This window comes from Schistocerca americana, chromosome 7, assembly GCF_021461395.2.
Source record: "Schistocerca americana isolate TAMUIC-IGC-003095 chromosome 7, iqSchAmer2.1, whole genome shotgun sequence".
Classification (NCBI taxonomy): domain Eukaryota; kingdom Metazoa; phylum Arthropoda; class Insecta; order Orthoptera; family Acrididae; genus Schistocerca; species Schistocerca americana.
In genome coordinates this window covers 591,286,205-591,302,539 of record NC_060125.1, presented here as the reverse complement: position 1 = coordinate 591,302,539, position 16,335 = coordinate 591,286,205, and the positions used below count along the sequence as shown (strand labels likewise).

The 16,335-nt window shown below is 41.5% G+C and overlaps 1 protein-coding gene across 1 annotated transcript in view; it reads left to right on the top strand.

Moving 5' to 3' along the window:
• Window positions 1–584: 584 nt before the first annotated feature.
• Window positions 585–16,335, top strand: part of LOC124623113 (prostaglandin reductase 1-like) — a 34,038-nt gene continuing 18,287 nt past the window's right edge. Inside the window, exon 1 of the mRNA XM_047148903.1 lies at window positions 585–653. Coding sequence (XP_047004859.1) covers window positions 585–653 — 69 coding nt within the window. The remainder of the gene's footprint in view (window positions 654–16,335) is intronic.

The window sequence follows — 16,335 nt, the reverse complement described above, 5'->3', positions numbered from 1 at the left end:
GTGTGCCCTTATATACGCTAGCTGTCGGCTGTGACGTCACTGGTGCCCGTGACATTGCCATATATGGGCATGTTTTGAGTCAGCGTTCGATGTGCCCTCTTCAAGAGCGCGATCGCTGGATCCCACGCAGTGCTGAGCTGCAAGCCACCGTCTCTATGCAGGGTGTTTGTGGTAATTTTTATTTCAGTAGCTTCCTTTATTAAACTGTCCCAGAAGCCGTTAGTGCGAGCCACGACAGAGGTATCGCCAAATTTTATGTGGTGACCGTTTTTTAACGTATGCTCAGCTAACGCAGATTTCTCTGGATAGCGTAGGCGATAATACCTCTCTTGTTCTTTCCTGCGTTGTTCCACAGTGCGCACTGTTTGTTCGATGTACTTCTGGCCACACTCACAAGGTATTCCGTAGACTCCAGGTGTTCTGAGACCTACAGCGCCTTTAACTGGTCTCAGTAATTTGCTGATTTTCGTTGGAGGCCTGAAGATTGATTTGATCTTGTGTCTTTTCGTCATGCCAGCTTTGCATTATTACTAGAAAGGATTCACAACACAAGGCAACAGCTGGATGCAAATTGACGTCCTATTATGGCCTTGCACCTGCAGTTATCAAAAACACTCACAGCTTTGGACTGGGAATGGGCCGACGCTGCTACGGTACCTCAACAGACGTCAGCACAGAAAAGAACTACATAGAAGCAGAAAGGAAAGTTCGGCCGCCTTTCGCAACAACAACATGGTGCGGACCACAGATCTTCAGAACGCACCGTCATCAACTTGACGGCGAGAGATATAGACGCGGGTGCAATGTCGGCACTTAAGAAAGGACTTAATTTCGCACCTTCCCCGAGGGACATTCCTGTCTGTGAAGTAATAAGCGGTGTTGAACAGGCAGTCCACAATCTCCCACATGAAACAGCGGACGAAATACGGCGAGAACCCAGCTTTATACTGACAAAGGCGAAGTTACGAGCATCCAACATGACCAGGGCTGAGCGCAACGGCCTTCGAGCACTACGTAATGATGAAAGCATTGTGGTACTTCCCGCTGAGAAGGGCAATGCCGCCGTAATTATGGAGTTCGAGGACTATGATACGAAGATCTGTGCGCTGCTGAACGACGATACTTATCGGAAGCACCCTGTAGAGAACTACAGATATAAATGAAATATTGAAATTGTTCAGCCAATTTAGTAGAAAAGTCTTAAAACTACAGCGAAACCTGTATAATTGGGGCCAGTCCTAGTCCGAATTATAGAAAGTCGGGATCACATAAATGTTTTCTAAAATAGTTATCTGCAGCTGTAATAATGAATCTAACAAACCGTGGACGTAGTAGTTAAGTTGAAATGTAACATTATGCGTCTTTCTCATTCTTCTGAATGATAACGATATCACCAGCAAACAGAAGAACATTTGTAATCTTAATTCCTTTGTTTATATTACATTTTCATTTACAAAGAGTGAAGTCACTGTAAATAACAGAATGAATAGCAGAGTGCCACGTCCTTTTCTTTCTCCTTCGTTAATAACTATTTCTTCTAATAAATTCCCACCTATGTTTGTTACAAAGCGTGTATTTTTAGTCTGTAATATTTGTCTTGTGATCACTAACTATCGTTGAGTATAGATAGTAGCCAGAGTTCAGAAGATATGTAATGATATCACAAAAATGTGCGACTGGATTAAATGCGTTGAAGTTTGCAATGCAAATTCAAACATTTAACAAACTTGATGAATACACTACCGCATTTTAATACCCTTTTAAGCGATCAAAGAGATAGAATTTAGCGTAACTCATTATGTAAGCTTGAGAAAGCAAACTGAGCAGGTTTCTAAATTGTTGTGTCCCTGTACGCAACACAGATATGTATGTTATTCGTTGTCGCCCTGTGAAGATACAGAATTTTTTTCGAAATGTAATTCTGGATTAGTCGCGTAATCATTAGGCGTATGAAGTTTCTGTAGCCTGTGGCCCCTCTTTTCTTAAGTTTAAAACTTTTTACGCAGTAAATTATTGAATATTACAGTGTTTTATGTCATTAACATTTCATACGAAAGAAAGTATTCTTATTTATTTATGAACAAAAGTTGCAGTACGACCGCATTTCAGCTTCGTGTAGGATTTCATTGTTATAGCTATATAAAAGTAATCATAATCTCCCACCACGTACAATATTTAAGCGTGAATAGTAAAATTACAAAAAAACAAATTTTTTATTAGTTAGAACCCTCGTCGCCGTATATAAATGAAAAAAAAAACGTTTCTGCAGCAAATATTATAATAACGTTAATGATGTTTAAAAAATACATGAAAGAGTCATTTTAATGCAAAGGACATTTTTATATGGTCAAACATTTGTTTAGTGTTATATTGTTGTTGGTTTGAGGCACTTCTTGAGCGGGACGCGGCACTTGGATTTAAGGGGAGCCTCGGAGTAGATGAAGTCACGAGTCATCGGATGTTTAAACATGTTTGGAAAAAGATTGAGTGTGAATTAAATCTCCGCTCAGAAGGCACATCTGTAGACAGTTACGTAATAAATCTTCATGCTCATACGAATTAGTTAGCTATTTCAAGAGTGTAAACAGAAGAACGATTATTAAATGACACATCAACATTTAAACCAATACCAATGTTTTCATGGTTTTACCATCCGGAACCTTTCCGGCCTACAGGTGAATAGGAGGGGAAGGGAAGCAGCGCTGAGTGGCCGCGCGGTTTGATGCGCCACGTCACGGATTGCGCAGCCCCTACCGCGGAGGTTCGGGTCCTCCCGCATGGGTGTGTGTGGTGTAAGATAGTTTAAGCAATGTGTAAGTCTAGGGACCGATGACCTCAGCAGTTTGGTCCCTTAGGAATTCACATACGTTTCAATTTTTTATTTATTTATTTTTTTGTCGGGAAGGGAAGGAATTAGTGGGGATTTACTATAGATGTTCGCATTACTTCTCTACATAATCACCAGTCAGATTTAAGCATTTATCATATCTCTTCATGAGTTACTTAATTCCCTCTGAATATAATTCTACCACATGACTGTTAACCCAACGAGCACAGAACTGTTGGCAACAAACTACTTACAAATCGAGAAACATGCAAATAGTTGTCCAACAAATGATACATCCTGAAAAGACGGTTACCACGAATTGTTTGGATAGTTTTCCTCATCATTTCGTTGGTCACGGAAAACTGACGATCACTTTTGGAAGCTACTTATTTTTTGAACCTCGTGTTCGTCAATGTGAAGTTCGTAACTATGTGAAAATTTATTTTTAAAGGGAAATTTCAGGATCTCACGCTACACGATGCAACATACACACTAGCCCGTACATCAAACAATTGATCTGTGAGAGGGCAATCCGTTTTCAATGAAATTTACATACGCCATCTCAGTGCAAAACAAAATTACTCAGTTAAAAATGTTGGCCCTGAATATTACTAATCTTTATCGTTAGTCTTACAAAAAATCACTGTACTGGAACTGTTATTGTAATTAAACAGCAAATTAACAAAAAAATTAACGCATCTGACTTTCTGATAAAACTGCATGAAAATTCACAAGATCTTTTACTGGTGCAACACTTCTGAAGTGATACTGATATTATTTTCACAAATACACTCTGCCAAACACTGTGCCTCACATTGGAACATGAACTTTGGTGGTACTTAAATTTATTGGCCTACCTGTGGGCACTGAACGCTCATCTGCTCCGCAACTTGTTGCTACCAGGAATAATGATGTGACTGTTAAAAATCAAATTTCATTAATCGTACTTGCTATGTGCAGTGCAAGATAGTATATTACCATTTTTCATAACCGCTTGTCAGTGCACAGTTCGCGATGTGCAATGCGATTGAGCAAGTAAATGAAAATGGTTCAAATGGCTCTGAGCACTATGGGACTTAACATCTGTGGTCATCAGTCCCCTAGAACTTAGAACTACTTAAACCTAACTAACCTAAGGACATCACACACATCCACGCCCGAGGCAGGATTCGAACCTGCGACCGTAGCATAAATGAAAATGGGAAACTAATCTTAACTAGTGTTAAATGAGAAGAAAGGCTACAAGTTTACTGTGCTTCATTAAGCTACAACAACAATACACCTTCTCGTAAGGTCCTCACGTCTAGACAAGTTAGCAAAATATTTCTTAATAACTCCCCTGTGTACTATTGCCTCCCCTGACACTTGTTTCAACTATAAGACAGGACCATATACTCCATTACAAAATTTCTACAGCAAACTTCAACCATACGCAATGTTCTAGCAACAAGAAGCTACACAGTTACAAATACAAAAAACTAAATTACCTTAAAAGTTGACTTTTATCATTCTTTCATCAATATAATTTCATTTACTCACTATCTTTCCTTAAAACATATTATTACAAAATCCTTTTTGAATAATGCGAAAACGGCGTTACCAGAAAATTAAGGAAAAATGCAATAGAATTCCGCCTCGGGAGGACGAAGGGCTGCACGTGAAGAGACATAGTTATGTATAAATGAAGATATCTGAACAGAATTATATATTTTCAGCACTAAAAAGATTCAAAAGTATCATGAAAATTGGAGACCTCATGAGAATGACAAGTCGTAGAATTCACCTAGATCCTGAACTACAAGCGGAATAGAAAAACAGTTGGGTAAAGGCAGTAGGCTGTGCTTTGTAAGGAAGACGATGACGACGAGATTCCGTAAGTATACAGTACAAATTTCGCAATTGGTATCTTTAGCTTTGAGATTCTTTGCCACTAAGAACACGATTATAGAACGGATTTAGTCATATTAACAGAATCTTCCGTCGGTTCTTGGTATAACAACATTATAATAATAAATGAAAAGCACCAGTTTGCTTTTGTTCTACAATACTACTTTTATTGCTAACCGGTTTTCGGCTTACAAGTAAATGTCTGAAGATGGCCTTGTAAGCCGAGAACCGGTTAGCAATAAAAGTAATATTGTAGAACAAAAGCAAACTGGTGCTTTTCATTTATTATTATAACGGATTTAGTATTTGACGGTTTTTTCTATTCTAAAACCAGTTTTTAACGGCTACCGTAGGCGAACGAGAAGAAACGAGGCTTTCTCGCAGCTCCTAGTAAGTTGATCTACAGATTAAAACCGATTTCATCGGAAATGGTTCTGATAGTAATCTACGTCTATATTCACGTGACTACCATGCAACTGGCAACTAAGCACCTGGCAGAGGGTACATCGAACCACTTTCACACTATGTCTCTGCCGTTCCATTCTCGAACAGCGCGTGGGCAAAAAGAAAACGAAAATCTTGCCGTGAGAGCTCTGATTCCTCTTGTTTCATTGCGATAATCTCCTTATGTAGGTGGGCGTCAACAAGATGTTTTTGCATTCGGAGGAAAAAGTTGGTGATTTAAATTTCGTGGAAAAATCTCGCCGGAATAAATAATGCCTTCGTTTTAAAGATTGCCACCACTGGTTCGTGTATCTTACCCATAACACACTCTCCCCTATTTCGCGACAGTAAAAAACGAGCTGCCATTCGAATATTTTCGATGTCCACACCGCACAGCAGTACTCTAGCACAGAACGGACAAGTGAGGTGTAGGCTTCTATTGCACCTTCTAAATGATGTATCAGTAAATTACAGTCTTTGGTTCGCCTTCCCCACAACATTGTCTATGTGATCGTTCCAGTTTAAGTTGTTCGTAATTGTACTCCCTAAGTATTTACTTGAATTCACGGCCTTCAGATTTGTGTCATTTATCGTGCAACCGAAAAGTAACGAATTCCTTTTAGCAGGTACTCGTGAGGTTGACCTCACCCTTTTCATTATTTAGTGTCAATTGCCACTTTTCACACCATAGAAATTCCTTCTCTAAAGCACTTTGCAATTGGTTTTGATCTTCTGATGACTTTACTGGACGGTAAATGAGTACTTCATGTGCACACAATCTAAGAGCGCTACTCACATTGTCTCTTAAATCTTTTATGTAGATTAGGAACAACAAAGGACCTATAACACTAGCTTGGGGAATGGCTGATATTGCTTATGTTTTACTGTATCACTTTCCCCCGATTACTGCGAAACGTGACCTTTCTCACAGAAAACCACGAAGCCACTCGCACAACTGAGACGGTACTCCACAGGTACGCAATTGGATTAGAATTCTCTTCTGAGGCACGGTGTCAAAAACCTATCTAAAAATATGCTATCAATTTGAGATCCCCTGTCGATAGCACCCATTTCTTCATGAGAATAAAGAACTAGTTGTGTTGCACATGAACGGTATTTTCTGCAATGTGCTTACTTTTCCTGAATGCTGAGCATTTAACCAGCGTATGTATGATAATATGGAATTCATACGACAGCCCCCACAGTGGCTTGCCCAGGGTTGCAATACGTTTGCTACTGAGGTTTTAGCACATGTATTTGGAGTATTATCCTGGTAATACCCAAAACATAAACTATAAATAGACACGAGCCCACAGAAGACAAGTCTATATCCGACCTCTCGGCGGATGCCACAGAAGACATGGAGGAGAATTACCGTAATACTGCACTCTAAACCTGTATATGAATTAAGGTACAAGACATGCGTTCTGCCGCTAAAACGCACTATGAACATTAGTTACACGTAGAATAACACTGATAACAGGTTATTAGGCTACTACACATTGCTATAGTATCAACCATGGACACATTGCACAGCCCATCCTGTTGTTGACCGCGAGTAACCACGGTTGTAATAATCCGCTCTAATGTCAAACATCCCACAACTGCCAACATGAGTAACTTAGTAGATGTCGGTGTAGCGAAGTTGCTCAAGTCACTTAATGAACGCAAAGCATGCTAACCAAATTGTACACGAATCAGGTTCCTTTCAGAGTACGCTAACACCTGAGCTCCATACTTAGCAATCACACACGACCGCTCGCTCGTAGGAAGTTCCGTATCCACAGACTGGTAAGTTGCACAAGTCCCACCAATACCCAAAAAAGGAAGTAATCCATTGAATTGCAGATCCATATCACCAACGTTGATTTGCAGTAGGATTTTGGAACATATGCTGTGTTCGAGCATTATTACTTACCTCGAAGAAAGAGGTTTATTGACAAATAGAACGAATGGTTCAAATGGCTCCGAGCACTATGGGACTTAACATCTGAGGTCATCAGTCCCCTAGAACTTAGAACTACTTAAACCTAACTAACCTAAGGACAGCACACAAATCCATGCCCGAGGCAGGATTCGAACCTGCGACCGTAGCAGTCTCTTGGTTCCAGACTGTAGCGCCTAGAACCGCACGGCCACTATGGCCGGCTGAGGATGACACGGCTGCCGGTCGGTACTGTTGGGCCTTCATGGACTGTTCAGGGGGAGTTACTTTTGTATATGATCGGAAATTCATTTTAGAGGATCGTTAATGTAGCTTGCAATAAATTGTGTATATTATGTTCTCCCCAGTGTTTTTCAGGAGTTCGTATTACTATAATACTTCGTGCAAACGATGTAATGACAATGTGTTACTTGCACTTTTCCCAGCGGATAGAATAGTTCATCATCTTGCATGGGAGCGTCTGGGATATTATTATTTCTTCTTACGGTATTGCGGGTGATAAACATTCAACCCTGCTGAAGGGCATATGTAATGTGGGACGCTGACAGCCTATAGGATGAACTGGTACCCTTCGAAAACGTACTCAGTGAAAATGGAGGCACTAAGCGTCAAATTTATAGGATTCTACAAGCGAGAACGTCAGACCAACCAAAGAAAAAGCAAGAAGAAAGAGATGGAAAAATCTACGGCTTTTCTGCCGTTTGTGGGAAATGTTTTTACCCAAACTGCCAGAATAATGATAAAGTACATAAAGTACGTGTGATCTTCTTGCCACGGGCCAAGACAGCATCTCTTCTGAGATCTGTGAAAAATGGTCTACTTTCAATAAAAGCGGGCAAAAATAAAATGCCTTGTCGTTGTGGTAAGAGGTACGTAGGACAAACAATACGCATAACGGGAGAGCGGTGCACAGGTCAACAGCGACACACTAGCGTTCTGCAGCGGCTCAACGTTGTACTCGCACTGGCCATTCAGTGGACTACGGGGACGTAGAGGTACAGGCCACAGCCTCATCCTATCGGTACTCAGTAGTTCAGGAAGCTGCGCAAACACGATTAGCAGACAGCCTACTCAACCGAGAGGAGAGTTCCCAGTTCGACAAATCATAGAAACCCTTTATTTCACGTCTGCGCCGCTGGAGGAATATTGTTCTGAGTCTTCACTGCCAGGCATTCCAACAAATGCAGTCCATTTTAATAATCATGCTCATAATTAGTGAGCTCTGTGGATTTGCTGACTCTGCTTTATTTCACTCTTACTAGGGTACCGCGCCAATTCGTCACCACCGACTTCTACCGAATTCGGTGCACATTCAGGGCTAGGCTAGGAATGAAAGTGACTGAAGTGGACGTTCCAGATTGTCACGCGTTTGGAAAAAATTTAATTTTTACGCGGGTCGGTCGAGACATGAGCCCTTTTGTCTTAGCGTAGTTTTCAGGGGGCAGTTAGAGCAGCGGGAAGAGTACAGAACGGCAATCTGAGGATCCTGGCATCGATTCCCTGTCCGGTAACTACTTTTTATTTTCAATTTCCACGTTACTTACACCGGAAGCAATCGAGATAACGCTCAGTATAGTGTATTTGATGTAATGAAACCCTACGCGCAGGAGAACAAATTTCTTCTATTGAATGACTCGTGGGGAGGGAATCAAACTCACAATTATACGACGAGGATTTTGGAAAAGTAATTCCCCACCCCCGTTCTCCTCCAAATGGACTCCGCTAGAGCCATCCAGCGATGTCCAATTTTATCGTCTGCTAAATCATTTGACCAAAGAGCATCAAAACTGCTCTTATCTCGTCCAGAGAGAAAAAAAAAATCACGTTCTTAGCAGACCGCTTCAAAATACATTCCGCTGTACGTCACTAGCTATTCTCAAGAATATTTGGCGAAATGATGCGCTACGTGCGGTTTGCCGCCGAACTACGCGATGAGAGACAACCTTTTATGAATGTAAGCCGAGTATTTTTTTATAGCAACTGTAAAAGAACAATGTAACGGCTTTATAAGGAGTGCAACACGCCGAGAAAATTGCTGATTTCCCTGTTTTTACGATGAACGTTAGTCCAGAATGTGTAAATCATCAACTGCAAAAAAAAAATAAGTGTCTAATTTTATATACGAAGATTCCGTGCACGCCTTACAACCCCTTTTGGAAATTTAATTGCAATCCCACACTTTCCTTTGCCCTTTGTTCTTTGAAAATATCAACAAATACAATACAGTGAGCATTATTTAGGTTGATGAGTTCTCTTAGTACGACACAAAATTAATCATCGGTGATTTTAATCCGAAGATAGTGAAGGAAGAAGCATTCCGGCCTACAATTTGGAAAGAAAGTTTGCATAACATTTCGAATGATAATAGCACAAGGGTGGTTAATTTTGCTGTTTCAAAAGACATGATTGCTGAGAGCACATATATCAGAAGGAAGGACATTCATAAAGCAATTTGGGTCTCTCTGGATGGACACACCAGAAACCAAATTGATCATGTTCTTGTAGATCGGATTTGGCACACTAGTAAAGAAAATGTTAGGACTTTCAGAGCAGCAGACTGCGATTCTGATCATTTTCTTGTAGGTGCCAAAGTTCACCAACGGCTATCTACAGCAACATCAAGGTGTCACAATGCAGAACTTGTTAGGTTCGACACTGACAAGCTAAATGATGAAAACCTTAGAAGAAGGTACATGATAGAAATTTCAAATAGGTTTGATGCTCTCAGGACACACGAAGATCAAGACGAGGATGTAAATAAACAGTCGATCTCTGTGAGGAATAATATCAAAGAGGCACCGAAGGTCACAATAGGTACAATTAAGTACAGGGGGAAATCGTGGTTTGGTGAGGAATGCAAGAAATTGGAAGAGGAAATCTAAGTTAAACTAAATTACGCTAAGGGCAACACACACACCTATGCCCGAGGGAGGACTCGAACCTCGGACAGGGGGAGCCTCACGAACCGTGACAAGCCGCCTCAGGCCACGCGGCTACCCCTCGCGGCACTCTCATTTGAATAATGCTCGTCCTCATCGTACTTTCACCGTAGAAGTTGTGTTTGATTGCTTTTGCGGCATCGTTGTAATCGATGGAGCTTGAAATAATATGAGGGTCACTCCAAAAGAAATGCACACTATTTTTTTTTAAATCCATCTTTTATTCTACATGTTTGAAAGTTTTACAGTGTGTAGATACATCCTTAGGAACAATATTTTCATTTCTCCACATAATTTCCATCCCTCTCACTTGCCTTTACGCCATCTTGGACCAGCGCCTGTATACCAGCACGGTAAAATACTGGACCAACCTGTTGGAGCCACTGTTTGGCAGCGTGCACAAGGGAGTCATCATCTTCAAACCTTGTTCCACGAAGTCTTTCAGTTTCCCAAAGAGATGATGGTCACATGGAGCCAGGTCAGGATTGTAAGGCGGGTGTTTCAGTGTTGTCCATCCGAGTTTTGTGATCGCTTCCATGGTTTTGTGACTGACACGTGGCCGTGCATTGTCGTGCAACAGCAAAACATCCTGCTTTTGCCGATGTGGTCGAACACGACTCAGTCGAGCTTGAAGTTTCTTCAGTACCGTCACATATGCATCAGAATTTATGGTGGTTCCATTTGGCATGATGTCCACAAGCAACAGTCCTTCGGAATCGAAAAACGCCGTAGCCATAACTTTTCCAGCAGGTGGGGTTTTGAATTTTTTTTCTTGGGTGAATTTGCATGATGCCACTCCATTGATTGCCTCTTCGTCTCTGGTGAAAAATGATGGAGCCATGTTTCATCACCTGTCACACCGCACCCATGGTCTCTGAGCTGATAGTCCATGCTGCTGCAAACGTCGTCGAACTGTTAGTGCATATGGTTGTTGTCTTGCAAACGTCCCCATCTGTTGACTCAGGGATCGAGACGTGGCTGCACGATCCGTTAGAGCCATCCGGATAAGATGCCTGTCATCTCGACTGCTAGTGATACGAGGCCGTTGGGATCCACCAAGGCGTTCCGTATTACTCTCCTGAACCCACCGATTCTATATTCTGCTAACAGTCATTGGATCTCGATCAACACGAGCAGCTATGTCGCGATACGATAAACCGCAATCTCGATAGGCTACAATCCGACCTTTATCAAAGTCGTAAACGTGATGGTACGCATTTCTCCTCCTTACACGGGGCATCACTACAACGTTTCACGAGGCAACGCCGGTCAACTGCTGTTTGTGTATGAGAAATCGGTTGGAAACTTTCCTCATGTCAGCCCGTTGTAGGTGTCGCCACCGGCACCAACCTTGTGAGAATGCTCTGAAAAGCTAATCATTTGCATATCACAGCATCTTCTTCCTGTCGGTTAAATTTCGCGTCTTTAGCACGTCATCTTCGTGGTGCAGCAAATTTAATGGCTAGTAGTGTATTATTATTATTATTATTATTATTACTACTACTGAAACACCCCTGCAGATTAAAACTGTGTGCCAGATTGGGTTAACCTAAGCGTTCAGATGTTCAAATGTGTGTGTGTATTCCTAAGAGACGAAACTACTGAGGTCATCGGTCCCTAGACTTACAGACTACTTAAACTAACTTATGCCAAGAACAACATACACACCCATATCCGAGGGAGGACTCGAACCTCCTGCGGGAGGGGCCGCGCAGTCCGTGACATGGGGCCTCAAACCGCGCAGCCACTCCGCGCGGCGAACCTAAGTGTCTTGCCGGCGCATGCGCTTCACACTGAGACATCCAGGCACGACTCACGACCCACGTCCATAGCTTTACATCTACCAGTATATGCTACTAAAGTTTTCTTTATGATTTTCATGCTGGAATATGAAAGTAGAATTAGTGTGACCCATAGTTATATATTTATAACTATTGTTTTTAATAATGTCTGTATCCCCCCATGAACCATGGACCTTGCCGTTGGTGGGGAGGCTTGCGTGCCTCAGCGATACAGATGGCCGTACCGTAGGTGCAACCACAATGGAGGGGTATCTGTTGAGAGGCCAGACAAACATGTGGTTCCTGAAGAGGGGCAGCAGCCTTTTTAGTAGTTGCAGGGGCAACAGTCTGGATGATTGACTGATCTGGCCTTGTAACATTAACCAAAACGGCCTTGCTGTGCTGGCACTGCGAACGGCTGAAAGCAAGGGGAAACTACAGCTTTAATTTCTCCCGAGGACATGCAGCTTTACTGTATGATTAAATGATGATGGCATCCTCTTGGGTAAAATATTCCGGAGGTAAAATAGTCCCCCATCCGGATCTCCGGGCGGGGACTACTCAAGAGGACGTCGTTATCAGGAGAAAGAAAACTGGCATTCTACGGATCGGAGCGTGGAATGTCAGATCCCTTAATCGGGCAGGTAGGTTAGAAAATTTAAAAAGGGAAATGGATAGGTTAAAGTTAGATATAGTGGGAATTAGTGAAGTTCGGTGGCAGGAGGAACAAGACTTTTGGTCAGGTGATTACAGGGTTATAAATACAAAATCAAATAGGGGTAATGCAGGAGTGGGTTTAATAATGAATAAAAAAATAGGAGTGCGGGTTAGCTACTACAAACAGCATAGTGAACGCATTATTGTGGCCAAGATAGACACAAAGCCCATGCCTACTACAGTAGTACAAGTTTATATGCCAACTAGCTCTGCAGATGATGAAGAAATTGAAGAAATGTATGACGAGATAAAAGAAATTATTCAGGTAGTGAAGGGAGACGAAAATTTAATAGTCATGGGTGACTGGAATTCGTCAGTAGGAAAAGGGAGAGAAGGAAACATAGTAGGTGAATATGGATTGGGGGGAAGAAATGAAAGAGGAAGCCGCCTTGTAGAATTTTGCACAGAGCATAACTTAATCATAGCTAACACTTGGTTCAAGAATCATGAAAGAAGGTTGTATACCTGGAAGAATCCTGGAGATACTAAAAGGTATCAGATAGATTACATAATGGTAAGACAGAGATTTAGGAACCAGGTTTTAAATTGTAAGACATTTCCAGGGGCAGATGTGGATTCTGACCACAATCTATTGGTTATGAGCTGCAGACTGAAACTGAAGAAACTGCAAAAAGGCGGGATTTTAAGGAGATGGGACCTGGATAAACTAAAAGAACCAGAGGTTGTACAGAGTTTCAGGGAGAGCATAAGGGAACAATTGACAGGAATGGGGGAAAGAAATACAGTAGAAGAAGAATGGGTAGCTCTGAGGGATGAAGTAGTGAAGGCAGCAGAGGATCAAGTAGGTAAAAAGACGAGGGCTAATAGAAATCCTTGGGTAACAGAAGAAATATTGAATTTAATTGATGAAGGGAGAAAATATAAAAATGCAGTAAATGAAGCAGGCAAAAAGGAATACAAACGTCTCAAAAATGAGATCGACAGGAAGTGCAAAATGGCTAAGCAGGGATGGCTAGAGGACAAATGTAAGGATGTAGAGGCTTGTCTCACTAGGGGTAAGATAGATACTGCCTACAGGAAAATTAAAGAGACCTTTGGAGAGAAGAGAACCACTTGTATGAATATCAAGAGCTCAGATGGCAACCCAGTTCTAAGCAAAGAAGGGAAGGCAGAAAGGTGGAAGGAGTATATAGAGGGTTTATACAAGGGCGATGTACTTGAGGACAATATTATGGAAATGGAAGAGGATGTAGATGAAGATGAAATGGGAGATAAGATACTGCGTGAAGAGTTTGACAGAGCACTGAAAGACCTGAGTCGAAACAAGGCCCCGGGAGTAGACAACATTCCATTAGAACTACTGATGGCCTTGGGAGAGCCAGTCATGACAAAACTCTATCATCTGGTGAGCAAGATGTATGAGACAGGCGAAATACCCACAGACTTCAAGAAGAATATAATAATTCGAATCCCAAAGAAAGCAGGTGTTGACAGATGTGAAAATTACCGAACTATCAGTTTAATAAGTCACAGCTGCAAAATACTAACGCGAATTCTTTACAGACGAATGGAAAAACTGGTAGAAGCGGACCTCGGGGAAGATCAGTTTGGATTCCGTAGAAATGTTGGAACACGTGAGGCAATACTAACCTTACGACTTATCTTAGAAGAAAGATTAAGAAAAGGCAAACCTACGTTTCTAGCATTTGTAGACTTAGAGAAAGCTTTTGACAATGTTGACTGGAATACTCTCTTTCAAATTCTAAAGGTGGCAGGGGTAAAATACAGGGAGCGAAAGGCTATTTACAATTTGTACAGAAACCAGATGGCAGTTATAAGAGTCGAGGGGTATGAAAGGGAAGCAGTGATTGGGAAAGGAGTAAGACAGGGGTGTAGCCTCTCCCCGATGTTATTAAATCTGTATATTGAGCAAGCAGTAAAGGAAACAAAAGAAAAATTCGGAGTAGGTATTAAAATTCATGGAGAAGAAATAAAAACTTTGAGGTTCGCCGATGACATTGTAATTCTATCAGAGACAGCAAAGGACTTGGAAGAGCAGTTGAATGGAATGGACAGTGTCTTGAAAGGAGGATATAAGATGAACATCAACAAAAGCAAAACGAGGATAATGGAATGTAGTCAAATTAAATCGGGTGATGCTGAGGGGATTAGATTAGGAAATGAGACACTTAAAGTAGTAAAGGAGTTTTGCTATTTAGGGAGTAAAATAACTGATGATGGTCGAAGTAGAGAGGATATAAAATGTAGACTGGCAATGGCAAGGAAATCGTTTCTGAAGAAGAGAAATTTGTTAACATCGAGTATAGATTTAAGTGTCAGGAAGTCGTATCTGAAAGTATTTGTATGGAAGTGAAACATGGACGATAACCAGTTTGGACAAGAAGAGAATAGAAGCTTTCGAAATGTGGTACTACAGAAGAATGCTGAAGATAAGGTGGGTAGATCACGTAACTAACGAGGAGGTATTGAATAGGATTGGGGAAAAGAGAAGTTTGTGGCACAACTTGACTAGAAGAAGGGATCGGTTGGTAGGACATGTTTTGAGGCATCAAGGGATCACAAATTTAGCATTGGAGGGCAGCGTGGAGGGTAAAAATCGTAGAGGGAGACCAAGAGATCAATACACTAAGCAGATTCAGAAGGATGTAGGTTGCAGTAGGTACTGGGAGATGAAGAAGCTTGCACAGGATAGAGTAGCATGGAGAGCTGCATCAAACCAGTCTCAGGACTGAAGACCACAACAACAACAACAATGTCTGGATGTACTCTGAGGTATCTGGTATCTATTGTTATTGACACGCTGTTCCGATGACCCAAAAGCGAAACTTTTTTTTATTATTTTAATACTGGAATGTGAAAGTAGAACTAGTGTCCCACAGCTTTATGTTCATAACTTTTACCTTTTCACTACATCTGGATGTATTTTGATGTATCTGTTACCTAGTGTCATTGAGACTGTGTTCCAATAGCTCAAAAGCTAAATAAATGTGTATGTTATTAAAACGTGTTTTTTAGAATATCGTAAGTTTAGCTTGCAAAAAAGTCTGTTTACAATATTCTTCCGGGTATTTTCCAGCTTTATCAAGCTTTTATATCGAAGACTGGCAGTGTATAAATTGCCTCGAAAACAAAAATCAATAGGGAAAACTGATAGAAATAGTAATTACTACATTTTTTGCTAGTTTGTTAAGTGTTCCGTACATCTTATTCCACCATCTTTCGGGCGTATTCGGAATAGTGTTAATTCACCGTCTGATATCGAGGCTGATAACCGTAGCTGATGGCCATGACTGATAGCCATCTTCAAGGTGAGTCGCTGGCAGAATATAACCCACTTGACTTAACACGTGGAGTAGGATCACGAGTACGACTGAGATGACTATGCTAACAACAAGAGTGTCAAGTCATAGATAAAACTTCATGAGTCTCACAAAGGGACCGCGCCTCTCCGTCATCACCGTTTTCGCTCAAATTTATGGTACATGCAAGGCTCGACCAAAAATGGAAGTGACAGATGTGGGTGCTACAGATGGCCAAACGCTTAGAAAAGAGTAGCATTTTTGGCGCGGATCGGGTGAGACACGAGCTGGTTATGCTATCGTACTTTCTCCGCAGCAGTTGGCGCAGCGGAAAAGAGTACAGAACAGTCAGCCGAGAGCCGTGGGATCGTTTCTCTGTGTAGGAACTTATTTTTATTTTTAGTTTTTATGTTCCTTACACTGCAAATAAACCTAAACAATCACTCACTCACACACTCACTCACTGATCACACCGGACTCGAGAGTCCATTACCGCAGCAACGTACGTATTTTC